Here is a 19,300-nt window from a genome sequence, read left to right on the forward strand (position 1 = left end):
AAAATTCCCAAAAAAAAATCCCTTTGAATTGATGGTACGATACTCATTTCGAGCATTCCACTTCAATCCCAGAAAGTCCAATAGGATATGAAAATGACGCAGAATCAATTTAGACCTATGGTTCAACGTCGAAGAAACGGATGATGAAATAAGTTACGGATTCAAAAATTCCAGAGTGTGGAGTTAGTAGTTCTTTGAGAAGTTCCGTAAATATTCTTTTACATTGAAGTTTCTTCTCAGCAGAAATTGAACAAAATAGCACAAAATCATTGGTGATCGATTGAACAAGGATGTTCATTGTATTCTGGCTGCAGTTGAAAAGAAAAAAATGAAAAAAAATAATCATTGCTCTGAAGAAAAAAAAAACTTCCAAGTGTGTTAGTAGAATTGCATCCTGTAGCTGAAATTTCTTCGGAAAAATTTTCCGCAATAAGATGAGAGGATTTAAAGTTAAGAATTGAAAAATCGTATGTTTTCCGTGACCGTCTCTATAATCCCGATTTTTTTTTCACATATTTTGATTTTTTGCCGACTCATAAACAAGTTGAGCAACTCATAAACATTCAATAATTAATATTTTGGTAGATAAACAAGTAATCTTGACTTATTCAATGCTGAAATCTGCCGTTTTTTTTTCTTTCAAACAAACTACTTGTTGAGATTGCCATGTCAATTCATGAAACTTCGCAGAATTATCTCATTATTTCAATTTCTACAGAATTGATATGCATGCTTCCATGTCTTTTATTTTCAATTTAACACATTTAAAATATACTCATAAATAATAAGGAGTAAATACAGTCAGATTCAGAATTATAGTGATGTACAAAGCTGATTCTATTTACAGTCATACCTCTTCCAAAAAAAAAATTTCGCAGGTGATTTGACTAATACTACAAAGAGTTAGCTTACCTTATGGCTTACTTAATTTATTGAGGATTTCTGTTTTAGAAATTTTCCCTTTAATTATCTTGATTCCTAGCTTCTTCACTATAAAAAAAAGAACTTTTCCTTCTTCATTATAAAAAAGCAAAAATTTCTATTATTTTTTTTAAATGAAAGAGCTAAAAACAAGATATATAAAGGGATGAAGGTGCCAAGTACCTATTGTAGGTACAGTTTTACAGAGAAATGAAATCTCAAAATGTACTTTTAGAAAAAAAAATTTGAAACTCATTTACGAAATTAGAGGTCATCAAAATTCGTGAATATGACAAGTTCTACATGCTGCTTTAATATTTTTGTAATTCATTAATCCCCCGTCAAAGAAAAAAAAACACTAAATTATCTTTGCTAATATCTCCTTTTCTTTTCTTTCCCTTTTGTCTAACGTGTAGATAATAAGTCAAGATTTTCTTCTGGGATGCAATTTTGGATTTTTTTTTCTCAAATAAAGATAAATAAAAACTTCAAAAAGTTCTCTCTTGATAATATTCTTGAAAAAAATTCCCAGAAGAGCAGAATACCCAGTATTGCTCTCAATTATTCTCGGCATTCCCACATTTTGATGACAGGAAAAGTTTATCGATTGCTCCCTGAAAGTTATTTCGCTAGCAGTCATTATTTTATACTCATTTAATTTACTAACAAGTAATTTCTCATTTCAGATATATGCTACAACCAATAACGGCTATTTCTCAACTTTTTATTTTACTTTTTAGAAAATATTCATGGTTTTCTTTCGTGTCTTCTCTTGATTCATTACTCAACTTCTTCTAATGATATTGATGATATTCTCGCTTCATTTACTCTTGAAAAAAGTGATTTTAGTGGAAGAGTACACGGCTAATCTTCTACATTGGAATTCTTGGATATTTTTTCCGGAAAAAGATACGGTGTTATTTTATATAGAATGATGGACTCCGGGCGTACTCACCCACTCAAATTTCACATGGATTTTTGTGTTAGAATCTCATAATATGGAAGAATCAGTTAATAGTAAATAGTCAACGAATCGGTTTTTTTTTTGTATTTTTGTAAACGCTGTGCTAATCCGCTTGTATTCTACATACTTTAGGTCTCGCCTCCAAAAATAAAATCCAGCACTATTCTGAGAAAAAAATTAAACATAACATCATCATAACGTGACCTGACGAGTAAATGACATTAAATCAACATTATTATAGTTCTATTATTATTTATAATTATTCTGTTATTATTTATTAGTATTATTATCGTATTAAATCATCCACTGTTCCTAAGCTACCTTTTCTGCATTGTCAAAGGACTTTCTTTGAGAATATTTTCTTCGTAGGAAACGAACAGGAAAAAAAAAATTTGCACGAGGCATAACCGGATGAAAATCACAGAGATCACAACTTTTTTGAAAACCAAAATTGCAGAGCAATTCGTAAGTTGAGGTATAAGTGTTCTATTGTTATTCACTTTTCGCTACAACTCGGATTATTCCCTAATATGACAAACCATAACGGATTCTATGGAATCTTATTCCGCATAAATTTATGGAAGAACTCTAATAACTTGACGTAAAGCAGCAAAATCCGAGCGTATAATTCTCTAGTGTCATCAAAATGGATTCACTTATACTGAACACAGCCTTTCGGAATAACACCAGCTGGTACACTGATCCAGATGGGTCCCTGAAATATTTACCTAGCAAGAAACGTCCGTAAAAACAACGGTGCCGCCCGTCAAATCATAGTAATTCCCGTTTTTTATTCAATATTTTCTCTTGGATGTCCACTATGGATTAGTCCACCCCCTTCAGAACAATCTAGTATGTACTTAATAGTAATTTGTGCATAATAACACTGAACGCGAACTAAATACTATGGTTTTGTATGCGTTGAAGTCATAAAAACAATAGAATTCTGGATTCTATTGCTCTCTGGAACATTATGTAGGTATAATAGAAACGAAGCGATTCAAATAAAGACAATAGGCGTACGTTCTAACATGTAGTAAAGGTCGAGGAATAAGAACAAAGTCAGGAATAAAATTTTTTTATCTAAATCTCAGTTTTTTTATTCCTAAAACTAATCACAAAATTTCCTATATTAGGGTTTTGCTCCAGAATAAGTTGGAGTGATTTTGAGGAATACATTACGAATTACATAAGAAACGTACATAAGGCGAATTACGCCCATAAGGATCTGGGAAATAGGCATTAATCAGCTGCAAAAACCAGATATCGGATGAAATAAGAAAGTAGGGAGTTTGTAAGATGATAAATAAGTTGTTTTCGCCTCACCGAGATTCAAAAAACCGTAAAGCATTGAAAATTGAAAGCTTCTCATCTTCTTAGTTTTTCATCCCACAATAATCGTTTTTTTTAACTAAATTTATTATTTATTCATTATTATTTATTTTATTCTTATTTTAATTTTTTTATTTTCATTCTTAGAGAGGATTCTGAATATTATGCCGACCAGTATGCCCAGGATAGCCCTGTATATCTTGAATTTGAGGAATGTCCCATTGATAAATTGAACTCAATCATCGATTGGTACGATTCAATCATTTAAGCCAACTTTCTTTTAGCTTCTTCTAGGCAAAAACAAAAAGTAGTGGAACTTCTGGAAACATTCTCATATACCTAATCTGACTTTTCGAACATAATCCTAGAATATGACCCACAAATAGTCAAGTACTGCTAGCTCATCAGCATTTATAGAGCCAATTAATCTGAATTGTCTCAAATAAGAGATTGGGAAGCCGTTCATTGTGTGAAAAGACCTTTAGTAAAGTCAAGAACACTCAAAAATCTCGAGATGCGTAGATTTCAGTGTAATTTTAAGATTTTGAACTAGCGTAGGACTCATTAGATCGAAAAAAATCAAAAATCAATGTTCCCGCCAATTCCTTCTCGCTTATAGATGTCACAGTTAATTATTGTCCTCGTTAATTAATTAATTTTTTTGCTTCTTTCTTGCAAACATTTATTTACACACATTTGTAAATCATAAACAAAATTTTTACTACACTTCTAGTTAAAAAACCCTGTTCTTCATTCATCGCTTTAATCTTGCAATCCAATGTTTAGAATTATTCCATAATTCTGTTATTTTTTTAATCTCTTATTTAACAGGAAATGATTCGTATAGAAACGATTCCGAAGCAAAACAAGGATAGGGTAAAAAAGTTGGCAATACATTTTTATTTAATTGTTAAAATCCCCTTCTTTCCATCCGTTTTCTTTTTGTTTCTCCGTGCTTTTTTTTTTCGTCAAAAGGCTAGAAGGGCGTGAGGAGGTCTTTTCACTCTTGATTCCACCACAGCCATCCACGAGCTCGGTCCCTTTTTGTATTCAAAGACTAGTATTTCCAAAAAAAAAGAAGATATATTTAGGGTCTACATGAAATTATTAACGTTTCCAGCAGAAATAAACTTTCGAGGAGAGCTAAGGATTATTGACGTTATCATTCTGACCTATACAGCTATTCCTAAAAAAAAATAATAAAGGCATAAGAAAGCATTTTCGAGGTGCTCCTAGATTTTTAAGATCTCATAGAAGCAAAACAATAAAAAAATTATCTTTTAGTATCGGAAACTTTGTATAGAACTCTATTTTTTTCATAATTGCTGATTAATTGACTCTGATTCCACAGTATTATTAATTACACTACTTTATTATTTTATAATTATTCATTTTCACCATTCAAGTCCACTACACAGCACTATAATTCTCATTTTTAAGAATCACTCCGTTTTTTCACGTTTTTTTTCAAATTGATCTTTTCATAACTCTTCCTGAAACTCACATTTTCGAACGCAGCTCATCAAACTTTCGAGTGGGCGTGGTTTGACAAAGGGCAGTGCGTACATGTTCGACGTATGACCACATTCGTATGTTATGAAATGTTTCGTGAACGTTTTTTTTCTGCACGTGTTTGGCACGTTTTCGTCAACGCTTCAAATTTCAGACGTGTTTCGTTAACCGCCAGCAGCATACGCTAATGCTGGCTGGATGCTCGTCCTGTTGTTAGTGAGCACACTCCATCACTTCATACTCGTTACTAACGCATTTATCGTGCGCTCTTACGTGCCACCGTGAGTGCAAGTTTTTCCCTCCAAAATCTAGAATATTATAATTCATTATTCTCTCATGAATTGCACTATTTTTCTCATTATGCAGAAAGTTCTCGCAACAAAAGTGAAAGGAAATGTAGCACTAAGAATGCTTACCTCTATTGGTCAAAATATTTGTGAATTAATCCTCCAGAACTATCCAAAAACTATTGAAGAAGTCATGGAAGCACGTGAATTTTTTCAGGTTGTTAGAATCTACTTCTTCAGTAGTTCTTTTGTTCCCATAAGTTCTCGAAAACTGCATGTCATCCTGAAATTACTGATCAGTGGATTTCTAAAAGATCTGGTGCCTACAAAATTAATTTATACCAGAACCATTTGAAAATTCCTGTGTATTGAAAGAACCTTAATGGAAAATACATTGGAATGTCAAATGTATCTTTTTCATAAAATTACTTTACTTAGGTGTTATGTACACGTTTACATACGTGCTAGTGCGACTGCGAATTCTGCGAAACTCTCGAAATTTTCTCAAATTCTTCGAATTTTAAGAAAAAGGAAGAAAATTCAAAAAATTCGCACTTAGCAATCATTTTTCAACTCAAATTGTGCAAATACACTACCTGCTTTAAGTTCTTTTAAAAAAAAAAGAAAAGGTGCTCAAATTTGTATTACTTTCCATTGTTTTCCGCAGTTTTTGACAAAAACTTGTACAAAAACGATGCAGCCAAAAAAAAGTATGGTCGCTTGAATTAATTTTGAGAGAATTTTTCATTTCAGGTCCACTTTAAAAATTATGCTTGTAATATAAATTTTTATGTGAATCCTGGAAATCTGTAACATTTTCGATGATACCAGAACCAAATTAAATGCAGTCTCCCACATTTTTACTTTCCTATCATCATCCATGGAACGTGGAACGGAAACATTCACCTATTTTTCTATGCATAGGAAGAATTCTGCAAGATTTCCAATTAAGAAAAGATGTTCGACATTTTCATGGAGCAATTAATTAAAACCACTTGACGCTATATTTGAACTAAAAAGGTGGAAATCCAGGATATTTTTCTCATAACGAAAGTATTAAAGAAAACCACTGCGAACAGCCTGAAAAAAAAACTTAGAAGTAGCAAAAAAAAGCAAAATGACACAGTTCTATTCTTTATTCCCTTCAACATCAATAAAAAACCACAAGACTGCAAGAATTTCCTTTTATAGCACGTCGCATGTGGTATGTTTATAGGAGACACTAGAATACTTTGTTTAGTATACAAAAAAAAAAAACTTGGAATAAAATTTTTAAAAAACTCTTTAAAAAATTGACTTGAATGTGATCTATAATAATACTGGTTAAATCAAGGTTATGAAGAGGGGAAAAAATGCAGAGTCGTATATCAGGTAATTTTTCGATACTTAACGTTGATATCATAACATTATGGTTGTCCCAAAATGAATTCCAAATTTTTCAGGACACCTTTTGTTTACTTACTTAAAAATCCAACGCTTTCATGGAATGGAACACGTCTTGTCTTAGGATCGATTTTATTAGCAGATTCATGTATATGTGAAAACCCCGTAATGTTTTCGTCTCTTCAATGAAATTTGTTCCATGTTGATGAAATTCGCGGATGTTTCTTCCAGAAAACAAAAATTTCCTCATAGTACTTTCGAATTATATATATATATATATATATATATATATATATATATATATATATATACATTAAAAGAATTAATTACGAAAGAAGTCCATAAAACAGAAAAGTTGATGGGCGAACGATAGACCACAACTGAGATGTGGAGCTTGTATTATAGTTGGACCAAGTATTAGATTGTCCCATAAAGTTGTTTCTTTTTCTGATATTTTTCTTTGTTCTTTTCAACGACAAAAACACTCTAATCAATAGTATAGTTTGCAGATTGATCAATAGTATTCTACCCATCGACATGATAGATTGTTTACTCTTTTGGCCTATGAGTTAGAATGCGGTGAATTCAAGTAATTGATGACCGAAACGTCATGTTAAGGAAACTCATGAGACAACCTCATAGATCCTCACTTAAAGAATAAGGGATATAGCGTCTGATTTTGATCACTCCGTTTCTTTTGAACGATTTCACTCATACATCCAGGCACGTGCATTTTCCACAAAAAGCATAGAACTGCGAGGGAAAAATGTTCATACAGCAGTGAACTCATTCGTAGAACTTTCATCAGTGCTTGCTTTGTCTCCTCTTCTCGTCAGGATATTTGCTTTTCTTCTACACTTTTATCTTTTTTCTTTTTTCTTTCTCTATATTATTGAGATATATGTAAATAAATGAACAACAAAAAAAATCCAGACATTTGCATGTGTAGGATCTATTCATAATTTCGCTTCTTTCTTTTCAGTTAGACAAGACAACACTATTATCTCCTAAGAAAAATCAACAAATTTTTTCGTATCAAATTACGAATCGTCTTCACTGCTTCCATGCAGAATTTTTTTTATATGTATGCGTATTGAAGTTCAAGAAAAAAAATCGCTGTCTCAAAAGGAAAACTTTAGGGGAACACTTTTCATTTGTTTCCCCACAAGATTTACGAACAGATCTTATACGAGATTGAATTCTGGCTTGAAGAGTTCATATGTGGTAATCCAAATAATAATTTATCAATGCAAGCTGCATAAGCAAAGGATTTTAACCGCGGGAAATTTGAGTCCGATTATTGCCGCTTTTATTTTATTCCTAATTTTCATCCTGCACCTACGTTTTTCAAAAAGAGATTTTTTAGGTTTTTTTTTTCAGATTTCTTTAACAATCTTATTCGTCAAAGAAAACCAAAAGAACTGAGCACTTTTTGTCATTTTTATGGTTTGTGTCTTTTTTTTTTCTTTGTGTGGTTTCACCTCTCTGATTACAGAACAAATTTATCTGTTGAAAAAAGTCAAAACTTTGATTCCAGGAAACCGAGAAGAGGCTTTTCTGAAACGTACAGTGTACTCGTTAGAAACCGTATTTTTTAAGCATAGAAACATACGATTATTCCAAAAAGAAATTCCATAAAGTCTAAAAAAAGGAAATACTTCTACTACTTAATTTTAGAAAAATTAGGTAACATGGAAGATTAAATAACACTCAATATATCGTAATTAATTCCAAGCCTCAATACAGTTCCAAAAGTTTCAAGCTCCTCCAAGAAAATATTTTTAAAAATTTCAGTCGATCAGTTTGTAACGCAACGTCTGGTACGTCTTGTTTTGCTGAATTATTCGAAATGATGGGCGAGGTGTGTACGGAAAGGCATTTGGCATTTAAATGTGTACATTATACGGTAAGCGAATTTTTCAGGATTTCTATAACTTCACAAAATTATGTAGTAATTGTATAAAGAATGTTCAATGTTCACACTATATCCTTATTACTAAAGTAATTGTTTTTTTTTAAATCATTTAATTAAGTCAATGACGGCAACGAATGGAATTTTTGACGAGTCAGTAATTTTCGAGGGTTTTTTTATTGATTAGGTGAAAATTTCCTCTTCCCACATCCACATTCAGCGTTTAGAAAGGGATTTTTATTCACTATCAGCAACTTTTCAGGAGTTGAAAAATTGTAAAATCAGAAATTCAAATTATAGGATGGTAAATAATACAATTGGGAAAAGTAAATATAAAATTCGGATTCCCAGCATAAAACAGAAACTAATAAAGGAATCATCCTGAGTTTCATCTTGTCGACGGAAAATTAGACACAAGTGGATTTTCGCCGCAAGATATGATCTATTTTCGATCTACCAAGCCGATATTGATCCGCTTACGAATCAGGGATATGACGATGTGGAAAAAATCGATTAACACGTTTAATTTCAACACGGCCCAAAAAACAAATCAACCTAGATTTTAATCAAAGTTATGGAATAGGTAATAGTAGGGAAAATCCTGGAGGAAATTAAAATAAGTTGTAGTCTAGACGAAAAAAAAGCGCTGAATGAGGTGATGACATAGGAGCGTACGCTGACGACTGTAATACTAAAAATAATAATAACAATAAATTAGTAAATAAATAAATAATGATAATAATAGTAATAGTAGTGATAATAATACAGGAAAAAAAACATAGGGAACTTCTTATTTAACTAATTTTTGAACGTATATTTAAAAAAAAAAGTTTCCAGTGGCTTGACGAATGTTTCGAACGTCGTGTCGGTAAATGTGATGCAAATGCCGTAAGTACAGCAGGTGCTGCCGGTTATCGTGTAGCGTTAGCACGTTGCGATTACAGACGATCACATAGCTCATCTGAAGGGGTAACGGGGAATTTTTTTTTCCAAACATCTTTTTTTTTGAAATATTTCAGTCGTTATCTTTTTCGTCCAATTTTCTGTGTTAAGACAACTCCATTAATTGGATCACCTATGGATGATGCACCGTCACGATTACAGCTGGTATCAACGCTAGGATATCTTCAAACACAATGTGCCTTAAGTCGTAGTAAAAATTGCTCCAGTGAACATGTGCATAATATTATGACACAATGCGAGGAACGTATGAAACCGCGCGCCGGATATCCACAATTTGACCGACATCGATTACTCCGGTGAGTATTATTATTCTTCGATAATTTCTCTCTCTCTCTCTCGCTCTCTCGCTCTCTCTTTTATAGTCCAACAGATTTTATTATCTCAGGAATTGTTTGAGTCAAAACATGTTTCCGAAAAAAAAAATTAAAAATTGGGAATTTCACATCCAGTTTTTCCTAACATTGATAGTAGTAAGTCTTCAATGTTTACTCGTTCTCATGAACTCCACCATATTTTTTTCTAAATGATATGGTTTGTGGAGTACCCGCGATTTTTTAAAGTAAGCATATCTCATTATATCTGATGTATTTTTTATTGCTTAGTTTTCACTTCAATTGCATAGGTTTGTTCTCACCTGAGCTTCTTCCCGAAAACATCTTCTGCCGCTGCCACTCCCACATGGTGCATTTAGTCATGAAATAATTGAAATATCATGAGAAAAATTGAAGTGTACATCCATTTTTTTGAGGAAGTTGCTGAAATTTCTACGTAGAAATTACTTTTTTTTTCTAGATAATGTCGAAAAATTTCTCACTTGAATTTTGTGGAAATTCGAAGAGGTCGTAAAATTCCAGTGATTTGCTTCTGAATGGAAAATCGTCTTAAATGAGAGAAATATTACATTTCAAAACAAAAAATAAGGTGAAAGCAAAGCCCAGGTGGTGAAAGGGGTGAAAAACCCCTCTTCGACTTTTTCTTGGAAATCTTATCTCATCTAATTCTCTTTGAAAAATAAATTCTGTGAGAAAACCAAATCTATGATCTATCTGTTATCAATCACGGGCACTCGCTCGCGTGTTCATCTTTGATTTTCTGGATAGGGCGCCGCTAATGTGTTCGTTGTTCTCTGTCACGTGCAAAAGTTACTCATTGACTTCATCTAATCCAGGGATATTAATGTCTATAATCAGAGGATCGGCTAACTTTCACAATGAAATGCTGTTTTACTAAGTTTGCACAAAGAAATCAATTATACAATGCTGGATAACATGGTTGGAAAATATTTAGGGAACGATTTAATTTCCACAATATTTATCCTTTCACGGATAACTAGCGTAGGTCAAAGCGCGAAGATTGGTGGTGCCTAAAGGTGCTCGTAACCTCTTCCTCAGCTCAATGTATGGTCATCGATGCATCATATTTAATTCCGGACCTAGATAGACATTATTGGATCAATCGGATCCATTCGTTTCTGTGAGGGTGAATAGAGTCCCTCACGGAGCAATCCGTCATGAACATCTTATTGCCCAAGTCGAACTGTAGACGAATTTTCCACGCGTTTCATCACATTTTCCTCATATTAATTTTTTTTTCTTACAACATTCCTTCTAATCAAATATCGCTGCTATCATAGAATAAGCTATGAATTTTTGTATTCAGGATAAAATTGGACACATCCAAGAAATTACTGCTCTACTCTGAAACAGATAAAGAACGAGAATGTTTGGTCGTTCGTTCCACCTTATCCGAAATGTACACATTACATCACGCTCATTGTTATCATGTAAGTGAATGAATCGATATCGATCAACAGTGCTGGTCACCTTCACTTGTTTTTTTTTTGCATGGACAAATCGCTCTACATATTGAGGGATTTTTTTTCGGTTTTTCAGCAGAAAAAATCTACTAATTTCCCATTTTTAGTCTCTCGTTACTCGATGTCTCTGCGAACGACTACGACTCGACGTTTTATGCGAAATTCGATGTGATCGACTTGAGCCAACGTCACCGAATCAGAATCAATTAGCATGGGATGAATGGCGAGATGCACGTCTTATTTCCTCCACAGCATCCCTCCCTCTTATATTTGTTACCCTTACACTTTCTTTTCTCTTTAACATTTACGCTGATTCTCTAACAATGTGTTAGTTTGTATCCTCTGAAATCGTGGACGAGATTTATGCATAGACTATATCCTGAAAATAGAATCTCTGCACATCCTTACAGTATCCATCCATGAAGTGATATATTTTTCCTATTCCCTACTATTCTGACTCAAACATCTGGAATTTCGTCCATTATAAGTGCAACTTTACGTATTTTATTAATCCCTCCTTTATTTCTTACTTAAAGTATGCTCAGTGGAATGGCATAGAGGAAATCATCATTAACACCTCAAACTAAGGAGTTACGATCATAGATCTGACACAAAATCCAGGTTATTTGAGTACTCGAAATGCGCCCGGTTTCCAGCAAACTCTGCTCACAGTCCTCAGACGTCTACTCCTAGCAAGACCCGGTTCTCTGACTTTCGACCCCATTTCTTTGTGTGGCTTTTTGGAATCACCCTCATTTATACTTCCTCATGTGCATCCGACCCTCCTCCGATGTTGTCTGACCAATGGACGGATCGGTGAACAAACCATAACAAACCACAAACCACAATCCCTTCCCCGGATAGTTCTCTTTAATCAGAATTAAAAAAATATATTCTGATAAATGATTATTTTCGTTAGGATATGGATGGTTCAAATGCTCTAAGTGATAGTAATTAATTATTAGATTAAAATAGGACAACGGACTGCCCACAAATCTTCCCCTATTACTTGAATGTTAGCTACATATGAATAGCAGCGCATTTTATAGGACACTTACTTGAAACATACGATCCGAATGTCCCAATGCTAAGAATCCACTGAGTTCCTCGATTTTCACTAGTCTCACCTACTAAAAAAATCTTTTTTTTTTTTAGATGAAAAGATGCTGTTTTGAACATATCACATAGATGTCTTCGAAACAAACTCTATGAGTGCTTAATTGAATTGCTTTGTAGGCAATTATTTATGTGATAATTATAAACGATTTTTGCCCGGAAGAAATACCTCCGGGTGAGTTTTAGAGTTCAAGTCCTATTCTTTGACACATGAGAATATTGTCAAATTTGCGTTTCGTTTTCTATTGTATTTATTATAGTCAAGTATCTTTCATTGAATAACTTTCAAGCAACGTTTTGTATCTGGAAATACCATTCACTGTTTGAGATGAACATTTTGAAATATTTTATTTCAACAGAAAAAGCATGCATTTGTAGTTCTATTCAAAAATCACAAATACAGCCCATTTCTGGTCATACTAACTCTAACTACGCGTCTCGCGTCTACGTAGCCGGACCCAGCGAACTACACGGACTGCAGACCATCTCTATCTGCGACACTACATTATTACACGACGCGGAAAATCATATCTTACGACCGAGATTTGTCCATAAAACTACACAAATACACAGGAATAATATGTTAGTTATCTTTTCAGTGGAATAGCCTAAACCTGTAGCGAAAACTAGAGCAAATACTATGGTTAAATTACATGTGCGTCAATTAAGTTGTGAAAGGGCGTCGAATGTTAACAAATAAAGAGATACTGGTTTTGTTAAGTTAGGTAACGATTAGTACGGAATGATAGTAGTAAACTATGTATAAAAGTCCAACTATAGGAACAAATACAATTTGGTGCTCGTCTTTGAACTACAATACAGTCTAGCGGTGACCGTGGTGGGCCATCGGAGCCGTTACGATTCCACCAGGGCCAGCTAACGTCGTCTTACCCATAAGGTATTTGTCGACCTGAATAAGGTACCCGTTAACGCACAAGATATCCTTCAGTCATTCAACCTAGTCTGCACCACTACAGCTACTATCATGGTTTTGTAGTACCTGTCGAGCTGCTTGTCTTCCTTCGTGGATAGCCCATACTACCAAGGATTGACCTCGTCGACAATCACCAGCAGCAAACACCTGTAGGAAAACAACTTCATTACATACGAACAGCGTTTCCACGTTTAGAAAAACTTACCTTTGCAACTTCCGAATCATACTTATCCTTGGAAGTAAGAATGTTTGATCGTGGATCCATTTTCAAGCCTAACTGTTCAATGACAGCCTAGAGAAAAATCTACACATTATGTTTTGCGGTGGAATCTTTGATTCAGTAACCTTCTCAGGACCGACGAATCCCATTGCAAGGATACAGAGATCACACTCGACTACTTGAATAGTGTCTGGTTTCTCGATCAGCTTCCACGCTCCCTGAAATATCTGGGAATAAGATTAAAATGATCAATGGGATGAGATTCACCACGATATCTGACCTTCTCGTCTTTCTCCCACTCCACCTCAACGATCTGAAGACCTGTAAGCACCTTAACACCAGCAGAGTTCTCAGCAGCGATAAATTCCTTAATGGATAAGTCCCAGTAAATAAATGAAAGTCCAAATCTTGAACGTGGATCACACCTTTGTCGATATCGAATATGTCCGAGGATCTTTTCCGTCTTTGTACTTCGCCTCTTCATGTCCGTAATCGACGCGGAAGATCAACGGCCATTCTGGCCATGGATTGTTAGGCATACGGGATTCAGCGGGTTTGGGAAGGATCTCAAAAGCTCTTACAGATTTTGCTCCCTGAAAAACTGTTCGTTAACAGAAGTGTTTACATTCAAAAACACTCGAAAAAAACAGGCCTACCAATCGGTTACTGGTGGCAATGCAGTCAGTAGCTGTGTCGCCTCCTCCAAGAATAACAACCCGCTTCCCAGAAGGATCTAGACCTTCCCACGGAACGTTATCGCCGGCAAGACGACGTTGACTCTTTTCGAGGAACTCCATAGCAAAACACACACCTTTGGCGTCGCGGCCGCTTACCTGTTAGAAACAAAATTAGGAAATGAAGTCTCTAGAGAGCAGGAGAAAACTATTCCTTACAGGAAGATCTCGAGGAGTAGTGGATCCAGTGCACACAATAATGGCGTCGTTATCCTTAAAAACAGAAGCTAACTATCACCAAAAAATTTCCAGCTGAACTAACCTTCAACAGAAAGTCGGCTGGTACATGCTTTCCAATCTCAGTGTTCGTCAGAAACCGAACACCTTCGTCTTCGAGAAGTTTCACTCGGCGATCCACAATGAATTTATCAAGCTTCATTGTAGGAATTCCATATCTATATGTCAAAACTTTTGAATCAAATACACCATTTTGTCAACCTAAGGTGCTGACCTCAAGAGGCCACCAACACGGTTTTTCCGTTCGTACACAACAACTGTGTGGCCTACTTTGATTAGTTGAGCGGCTGCAGCCATTCCTGGAAAATTTGTTCCTTCATAAAGTACGACTCCGAAGGATACCGATTCGAAAGTCACCAGCAGGCCCAGAGCCAATTATTGCTATGCGTTTTCCAGTGTTCTCCGTAGGTGGATGCGCCCTGATCCATCCTTGCATAAACGCATAGTCGATAATCGCACATTCGATTGATTTGATGGTGACAGCAGGTGAGCTGATTGCCAAACAACAGGCTCCCTAAACGCCCGTAAGTTACTGTTTAGGAAAGGTGATACATCAAGACACCGCAAGTATTATTTCTTTGCTGCAACTACCTAAATTGGCCCAGACACGACGCACACCGTGTCCTAGTACGGAAATTTGGCACGGAAAATCCATACAAGCACAGAATGATGAACTAATTCAATTCGAGTTCATGCTATTATTTTAAGGGTTGTTCTGAGAGATTTTTTGCGAGATTGCTCAAAGAGGAAAGCTGACGAGCACATTGCACTGAAGGGGAAATCTCTCTTCATAACGAAAAGAAAATCTCTAGATGTGGAATAATGGAAATGGGATATTACAGGGTGATAATTCCAGGTAGTAGTACTAGCGCGCATAATTACCAACACACTTTTGGCGGAACCATAAAATTAGATGATGATGTTGTAAATGTTTCCTCACACCCCTACCTCGCAAGGCGCTGGGCACACTCTTCCAGTGAACTCTGGAAAGTTATTGGTTTGGAGAAGTTGTTCAAGCGCTTGGCGCCAGTTCTTCTTAAACACGTAGTCATTCCACTTCGGGATAATGTTGCCAAGAGGACAGCCGGTATTCCCTTGACAGAACGGAACGCCACAATCCATGCATCTGTAATTTCGTTTGCAGCCACGCAAAGACTATGGAAGGGGCGGAAATGAGGTCAAATGAGGTCAAAAACGAGTGCTGAACCTTGCTGCTTGTTCACGAATATTACTGCGAACCGCTTCAAAATCGTACACTTCGTCCCAATCTTGGAGACGCTCCTCGGGCGCACGATAGATCTTCTTCTGGCGGTTGTACTTCATGAAACCACTAAAACACCGCTTATACTACATTAAAGTGTCACACTAGCACTACATTCCAAAATTTTTCAATACTGCAGTTTCAGTGCATAAACATCCCATCATCATAAATAATCATGACAAATTGTATAGGTTCCTAAATCTTACATGTCACAAGCTCCTTGTGTAGAGTTTCCAAGTACTGTTTGCTAAAGTGATAGACAATAAAATTTCTTGAAACCAGAGCCTATCGCATAATGTATATCTACTCAACATACAAAAATCAGAAATTTACCTCTCTTTTTGAAAAAAAAAAAACTCGGCTATGTAAATGAGTGCGAAAAAGTAACAAGAGTGAGGAGCTTTCAACCAAAATATTTGCAAAAGAAAAAAGATCTATTGAAGATATTTCTCAGTTTAAAACTTTACGATTACCGAATCCGAGTGGTTCTGGACTCCATGCTTCACATTATGATAAAGTTCAATGACAATGTGCTACTATGTACTCACTGAAGTTTGTCGAGTGGCTCATCGTTCTTCTTCAGATGAGGAGGCACAACGATATTTTCAATATCAAGTAGACGATTGTTGATATTTCGCAGAAAATCGTTGCTTTGCAGTGTCTGAATGACTGTCCCATTTCGAGGAAGAGCGCCATTAATGGACAGCGAGTGAAACGAACCTCGTCGTCAGACAACAGCTCCTCATCATTGTCAGACTTTGTTTCATCTTCGTCATTATCTTCGATAGCATCCTGTAGATCTTCCTCATTCTCAAATCCGGCCATGTCCTGAGGCCGAGGATTTTTTGAGGACCTCCGCTTGCGTTGAGCTACCTGTGATCAGGGTTAGTATCCAGGATCTAAGGTGTCCTCTACAGAGATCATGCTAAACTAGATTGAGTGAAAAGAAAGGGTATCTGTGCATCGCAAACAAACTTGTGACGATGTTTTACCGGACAAATAAGGTACAACACAACTACTATCTACTGTTTTGCTAATTACTTATTCGCTGAGCACCTTTGGCACTTCAAGACGTATGTTGGCCGGATCTTCACGCTAAAATTCTTTGAAAAAATAACGACGAAAACGACTGGAATATTAGTGCTTGCAGCACTTACGTTCTTCTTCTTCGTCAACATTTTCTTCTTGTGAATGAGGGTCGGAGCGATTTGCATATCCATGGAGAGAGCGCGTTCTCGAGGACGGCCTTCCGGTTCACCATCATCACCCTTAAAACGACTTTCGAAAAATCAAGTAATTTACTAAGAGTGCTTTTAATATTACGTTGAGGAATATTTAGACAGACATCCAATAGGTCCCTTTGCACAGCTCATACAAAACTTTTTTTTCCGATTTCCTGAGTGGTTGGACTTCACTATCAGTATTATGAGATCCAGTTTGAAGAAATAACATTTCTTGGTAAAACATCAACTTATAGTTGGAATAAAACTATTGGCAAGAAGATCACATGAGAGACGTGATATTATATTATGGTCAATGTTCAGCTATTCTTCTAATACAGATAAATTGCAATGCATTTAACTGTTTCCAGCTAACCTTCGCCTCAGCAGCTTTCTGTTCAGCAATACGTTTGTTCTCCTCTTCTTCTTCAAGCAAAACTCGCTTGTAATCACGTGGAAACACCTAGGTACTAACAAATTCTATATGGAGATTCATTTCTTACTAAAAAAAAAATACTCCACCTTAATGATTTTCGCATGTTCTGTCTGCCAGTTGTCGAGAATGTGTTGGCCAAGCTCGGAGCCAGTCAGTTCCACGAAGTTTTGGATTCTTTCACGAATGAAGACGAGGTCTTCGTCGCTGGGTGGATCCAGATCCACCGTTGCCACATTGATACGTTGTGTAAACGGATCGCCCCTGCAAAATGTGAGGTGAAATTTAGATAGAGGGGAGTGTAGAGAATCCTCGAGGAATAAGGAAATAACTACTAACTGATTAAAGAGGAAAGCTATTCCGCCGCTCATTGCTGCGGCAAAGTTTCTTCCAATTCCTCCCAACACAATTACTCTTCCTCCGGTCATGTATTCACATGCGTGGTCACCAACACCTTCAACCACAGCGATGCATCCTGAATTTCTCACAGCGAAGCGCTCACCAGCTACTCCACGGAACCAACAGTTACCTGAATGCAAAAATATAATTAATAACAGCTACATGACAGTTAGATAACCAAAAGTTAGTCAGTCAGTTAGTTACAAACGGAACTACTTGGAAATAGGTATAAGGTCGAGTTACCAGATGTGGCACCGTAAAGTGCAACGTTTCCAATAATAGAGTTCTCCTGCGACTTGTAGACAGCCTTCTTTGGAGGATACGCAATCACAGTGCCTCCAGAAAGACACTGAAAAGGAGAAGGAAATTTCCAGCACAGCTCAAAAAGAGGAATAATGACAGACCTTTCCGACGTAGTCGTTTGCGTCTCCCTCCAATTCCACTGTGACACCTTTAGCTAAGAACGCACAGAATGACTGACCAGCGGAACCATTCAGGCTGATTTTTATGGATCTTGTGCCGCTGAGCCCTTCTTCACCGTAACGCTTTGAGATCTGAAAAAATTTAACTTATCCTCCCACTAGATAGATATCTATGCAAACGATTTGTTCGCGCCTCGTAGCTAATTCTCGTTCCAAATGCACGATCCAAGTTGGTAATGGTCTTCCCGGAAATCTCCAGTCTTTCTCCAGGATCAGCGAACACTTTTTCAAGATGTTTGAGCACTTCCTGTTCCAGTTCACCAAGTTCGATGGTCTAAATCAGCCAAAACGTAAGAAATGACGGAATATATAGCTACAGGAAAGCTTACTAACAGTACCTGCTTGACTGTGCCACCTTTGGTGGATATATTAGGGAACATATGATGGACGTTCTTTAAGATCGATCCGAATTCGAGCATAGTTGCCTGATAAGCAACATTTTAGATATTGAACGAGTTGGACGAGTTCGAAAATAGAAATTTCACCTTTTTATTGACAGGGTTGGGATTTGCGTACAGAAGATCCGTGCGTCCAATTGCTTCATTGAGAGTTCTGAGGCCTAACCTAGCGAGGAAATAGCGAACCTCTTCAGCTACCATGAACATAAAATTCACAACGTGTTCTGGTTTTCCTTGAAATTTGGCGCGCAGAACAGGATCCTGAAAGCAGGGAAACTGCCGTAACAAAGATCAACCCGAGCAAACTTTTTTGCACCCCAAGTAACAAAATATTGTGTAACAGTTCTCTGATTCTTCGCAAGACAGAGGCTCCCCGTTCACTGATTAACTTCCACAAACTCATGATTGAATTACTTTGAAAAAAACAAGAACCTGCGTGGCTATCCCAACAGGGCAGGTATTAAGGTGGCACTTTCTCATCATGGTACACCCAAGAACTATCAGAGGTGCAGTGGACATGCCGAACTCATCAGCTCCGAGTAAAGCAGCTATCATGACATCACGGCCTAAAAATTGGTAGGAACTGTTGTCCAATAAACATTGTACTGCATTAAAAATCGGCTTATTTACCTGTTCGAATTTGTCCATCAGCCTGGAGAATCACCCTGCTCCTGAGGTTATTCATCGTAAGGACTTGGTGAGTCTCAGCTACACCAAGTTCCCACGGTAGCCCAGCATGCTTGATACCAGTCCAACTTCAATTACATAATTCACAA

The 19,300-nt window shown here is 36.3% G+C and overlaps 2 protein-coding genes across 3 annotated transcripts in view; one reads left to right on the forward strand and one right to left on the reverse strand.

Moving 5' to 3' along the window:
• Positions 1-8,248: 8,248 nt before the first annotated feature.
• On the forward strand, positions 8,249-11,422 carry RB195_026252 (uncharacterized protein; the record flags this gene model as incomplete). Its single annotated transcript, XM_064214718.1, has 5 exons — positions 8,249-8,305; positions 9,149-9,280; positions 9,365-9,570; positions 10,934-11,057; positions 11,198-11,422. 5 exons carry the CDS (start codon positions 8,249-8,251, stop codon positions 11,420-11,422), a joined length of 744 nt encoding a protein of 247 aa, XP_064070599.1.
• A 1,607-nt stretch (positions 11,423-13,029) lies between these two features.
• The window catches only part of RB195_026253 (uncharacterized protein), a gene marked incomplete at both ends in the record, with an annotated part of 43,270 nt that continues 36,999 nt past the window's right edge, over positions 13,030-19,300 (reverse strand). Inside the window, 27 exons of one of the 2 annotated variants that reach the window (XM_064214719.1) lie at positions 13,030-13,116; positions 13,207-13,287; positions 13,346-13,432; positions 13,486-13,578; positions 13,641-13,727; positions 13,786-13,953; positions 14,017-14,193; positions 14,254-14,307; positions 14,357-14,489; positions 14,546-14,630; positions 14,689-14,845; positions 15,280-15,457; positions 15,539-15,661; positions 16,141-16,253; positions 16,313-16,465; positions 16,649-16,687; positions 16,750-16,860; positions 17,189-17,275; positions 17,335-17,509; positions 17,585-17,774; positions 17,888-17,993; positions 18,049-18,198; positions 18,260-18,400; positions 18,465-18,551; positions 18,612-18,785; positions 18,957-19,090; positions 19,155-19,279. In XM_064214719.1, the coding sequence (XP_064070601.1) occupies positions 13,030-13,116; positions 13,207-13,287; positions 13,346-13,432; positions 13,486-13,578; positions 13,641-13,727; positions 13,786-13,953; positions 14,017-14,193; positions 14,254-14,307; positions 14,357-14,489; positions 14,546-14,630; positions 14,689-14,845; positions 15,280-15,457; positions 15,539-15,661; positions 16,141-16,253; positions 16,313-16,465; positions 16,649-16,687; positions 16,750-16,860; positions 17,189-17,275; positions 17,335-17,509; positions 17,585-17,774; positions 17,888-17,993; positions 18,049-18,198; positions 18,260-18,400; positions 18,465-18,551; positions 18,612-18,785; positions 18,957-19,090; positions 19,155-19,279 (3,295 nt within the window). The remainder of the gene's footprint in view (positions 13,117-13,206; positions 13,288-13,345; positions 13,433-13,485; positions 13,579-13,640; positions 13,728-13,785; positions 13,954-14,016; positions 14,194-14,253; positions 14,308-14,356; positions 14,490-14,545; positions 14,631-14,688; positions 14,846-15,279; positions 15,458-15,538; positions 15,662-16,140; positions 16,254-16,312; positions 16,466-16,648; positions 16,688-16,749; positions 16,861-17,188; positions 17,276-17,334; positions 17,510-17,584; positions 17,775-17,887; positions 17,994-18,048; positions 18,199-18,259; positions 18,401-18,464; positions 18,552-18,611; positions 18,786-18,956; positions 19,091-19,154; positions 19,280-19,300) is intronic. The other variant, XM_064214721.1, reaches the window with a different exon arrangement.

This window comes from Necator americanus, chromosome X (assembly GCF_031761385.1).
Source record: "Necator americanus strain Aroian chromosome X, whole genome shotgun sequence".
Classification (NCBI taxonomy): Eukaryota; Metazoa; Nematoda; class Chromadorea; order Rhabditida; family Ancylostomatidae; genus Necator; species Necator americanus.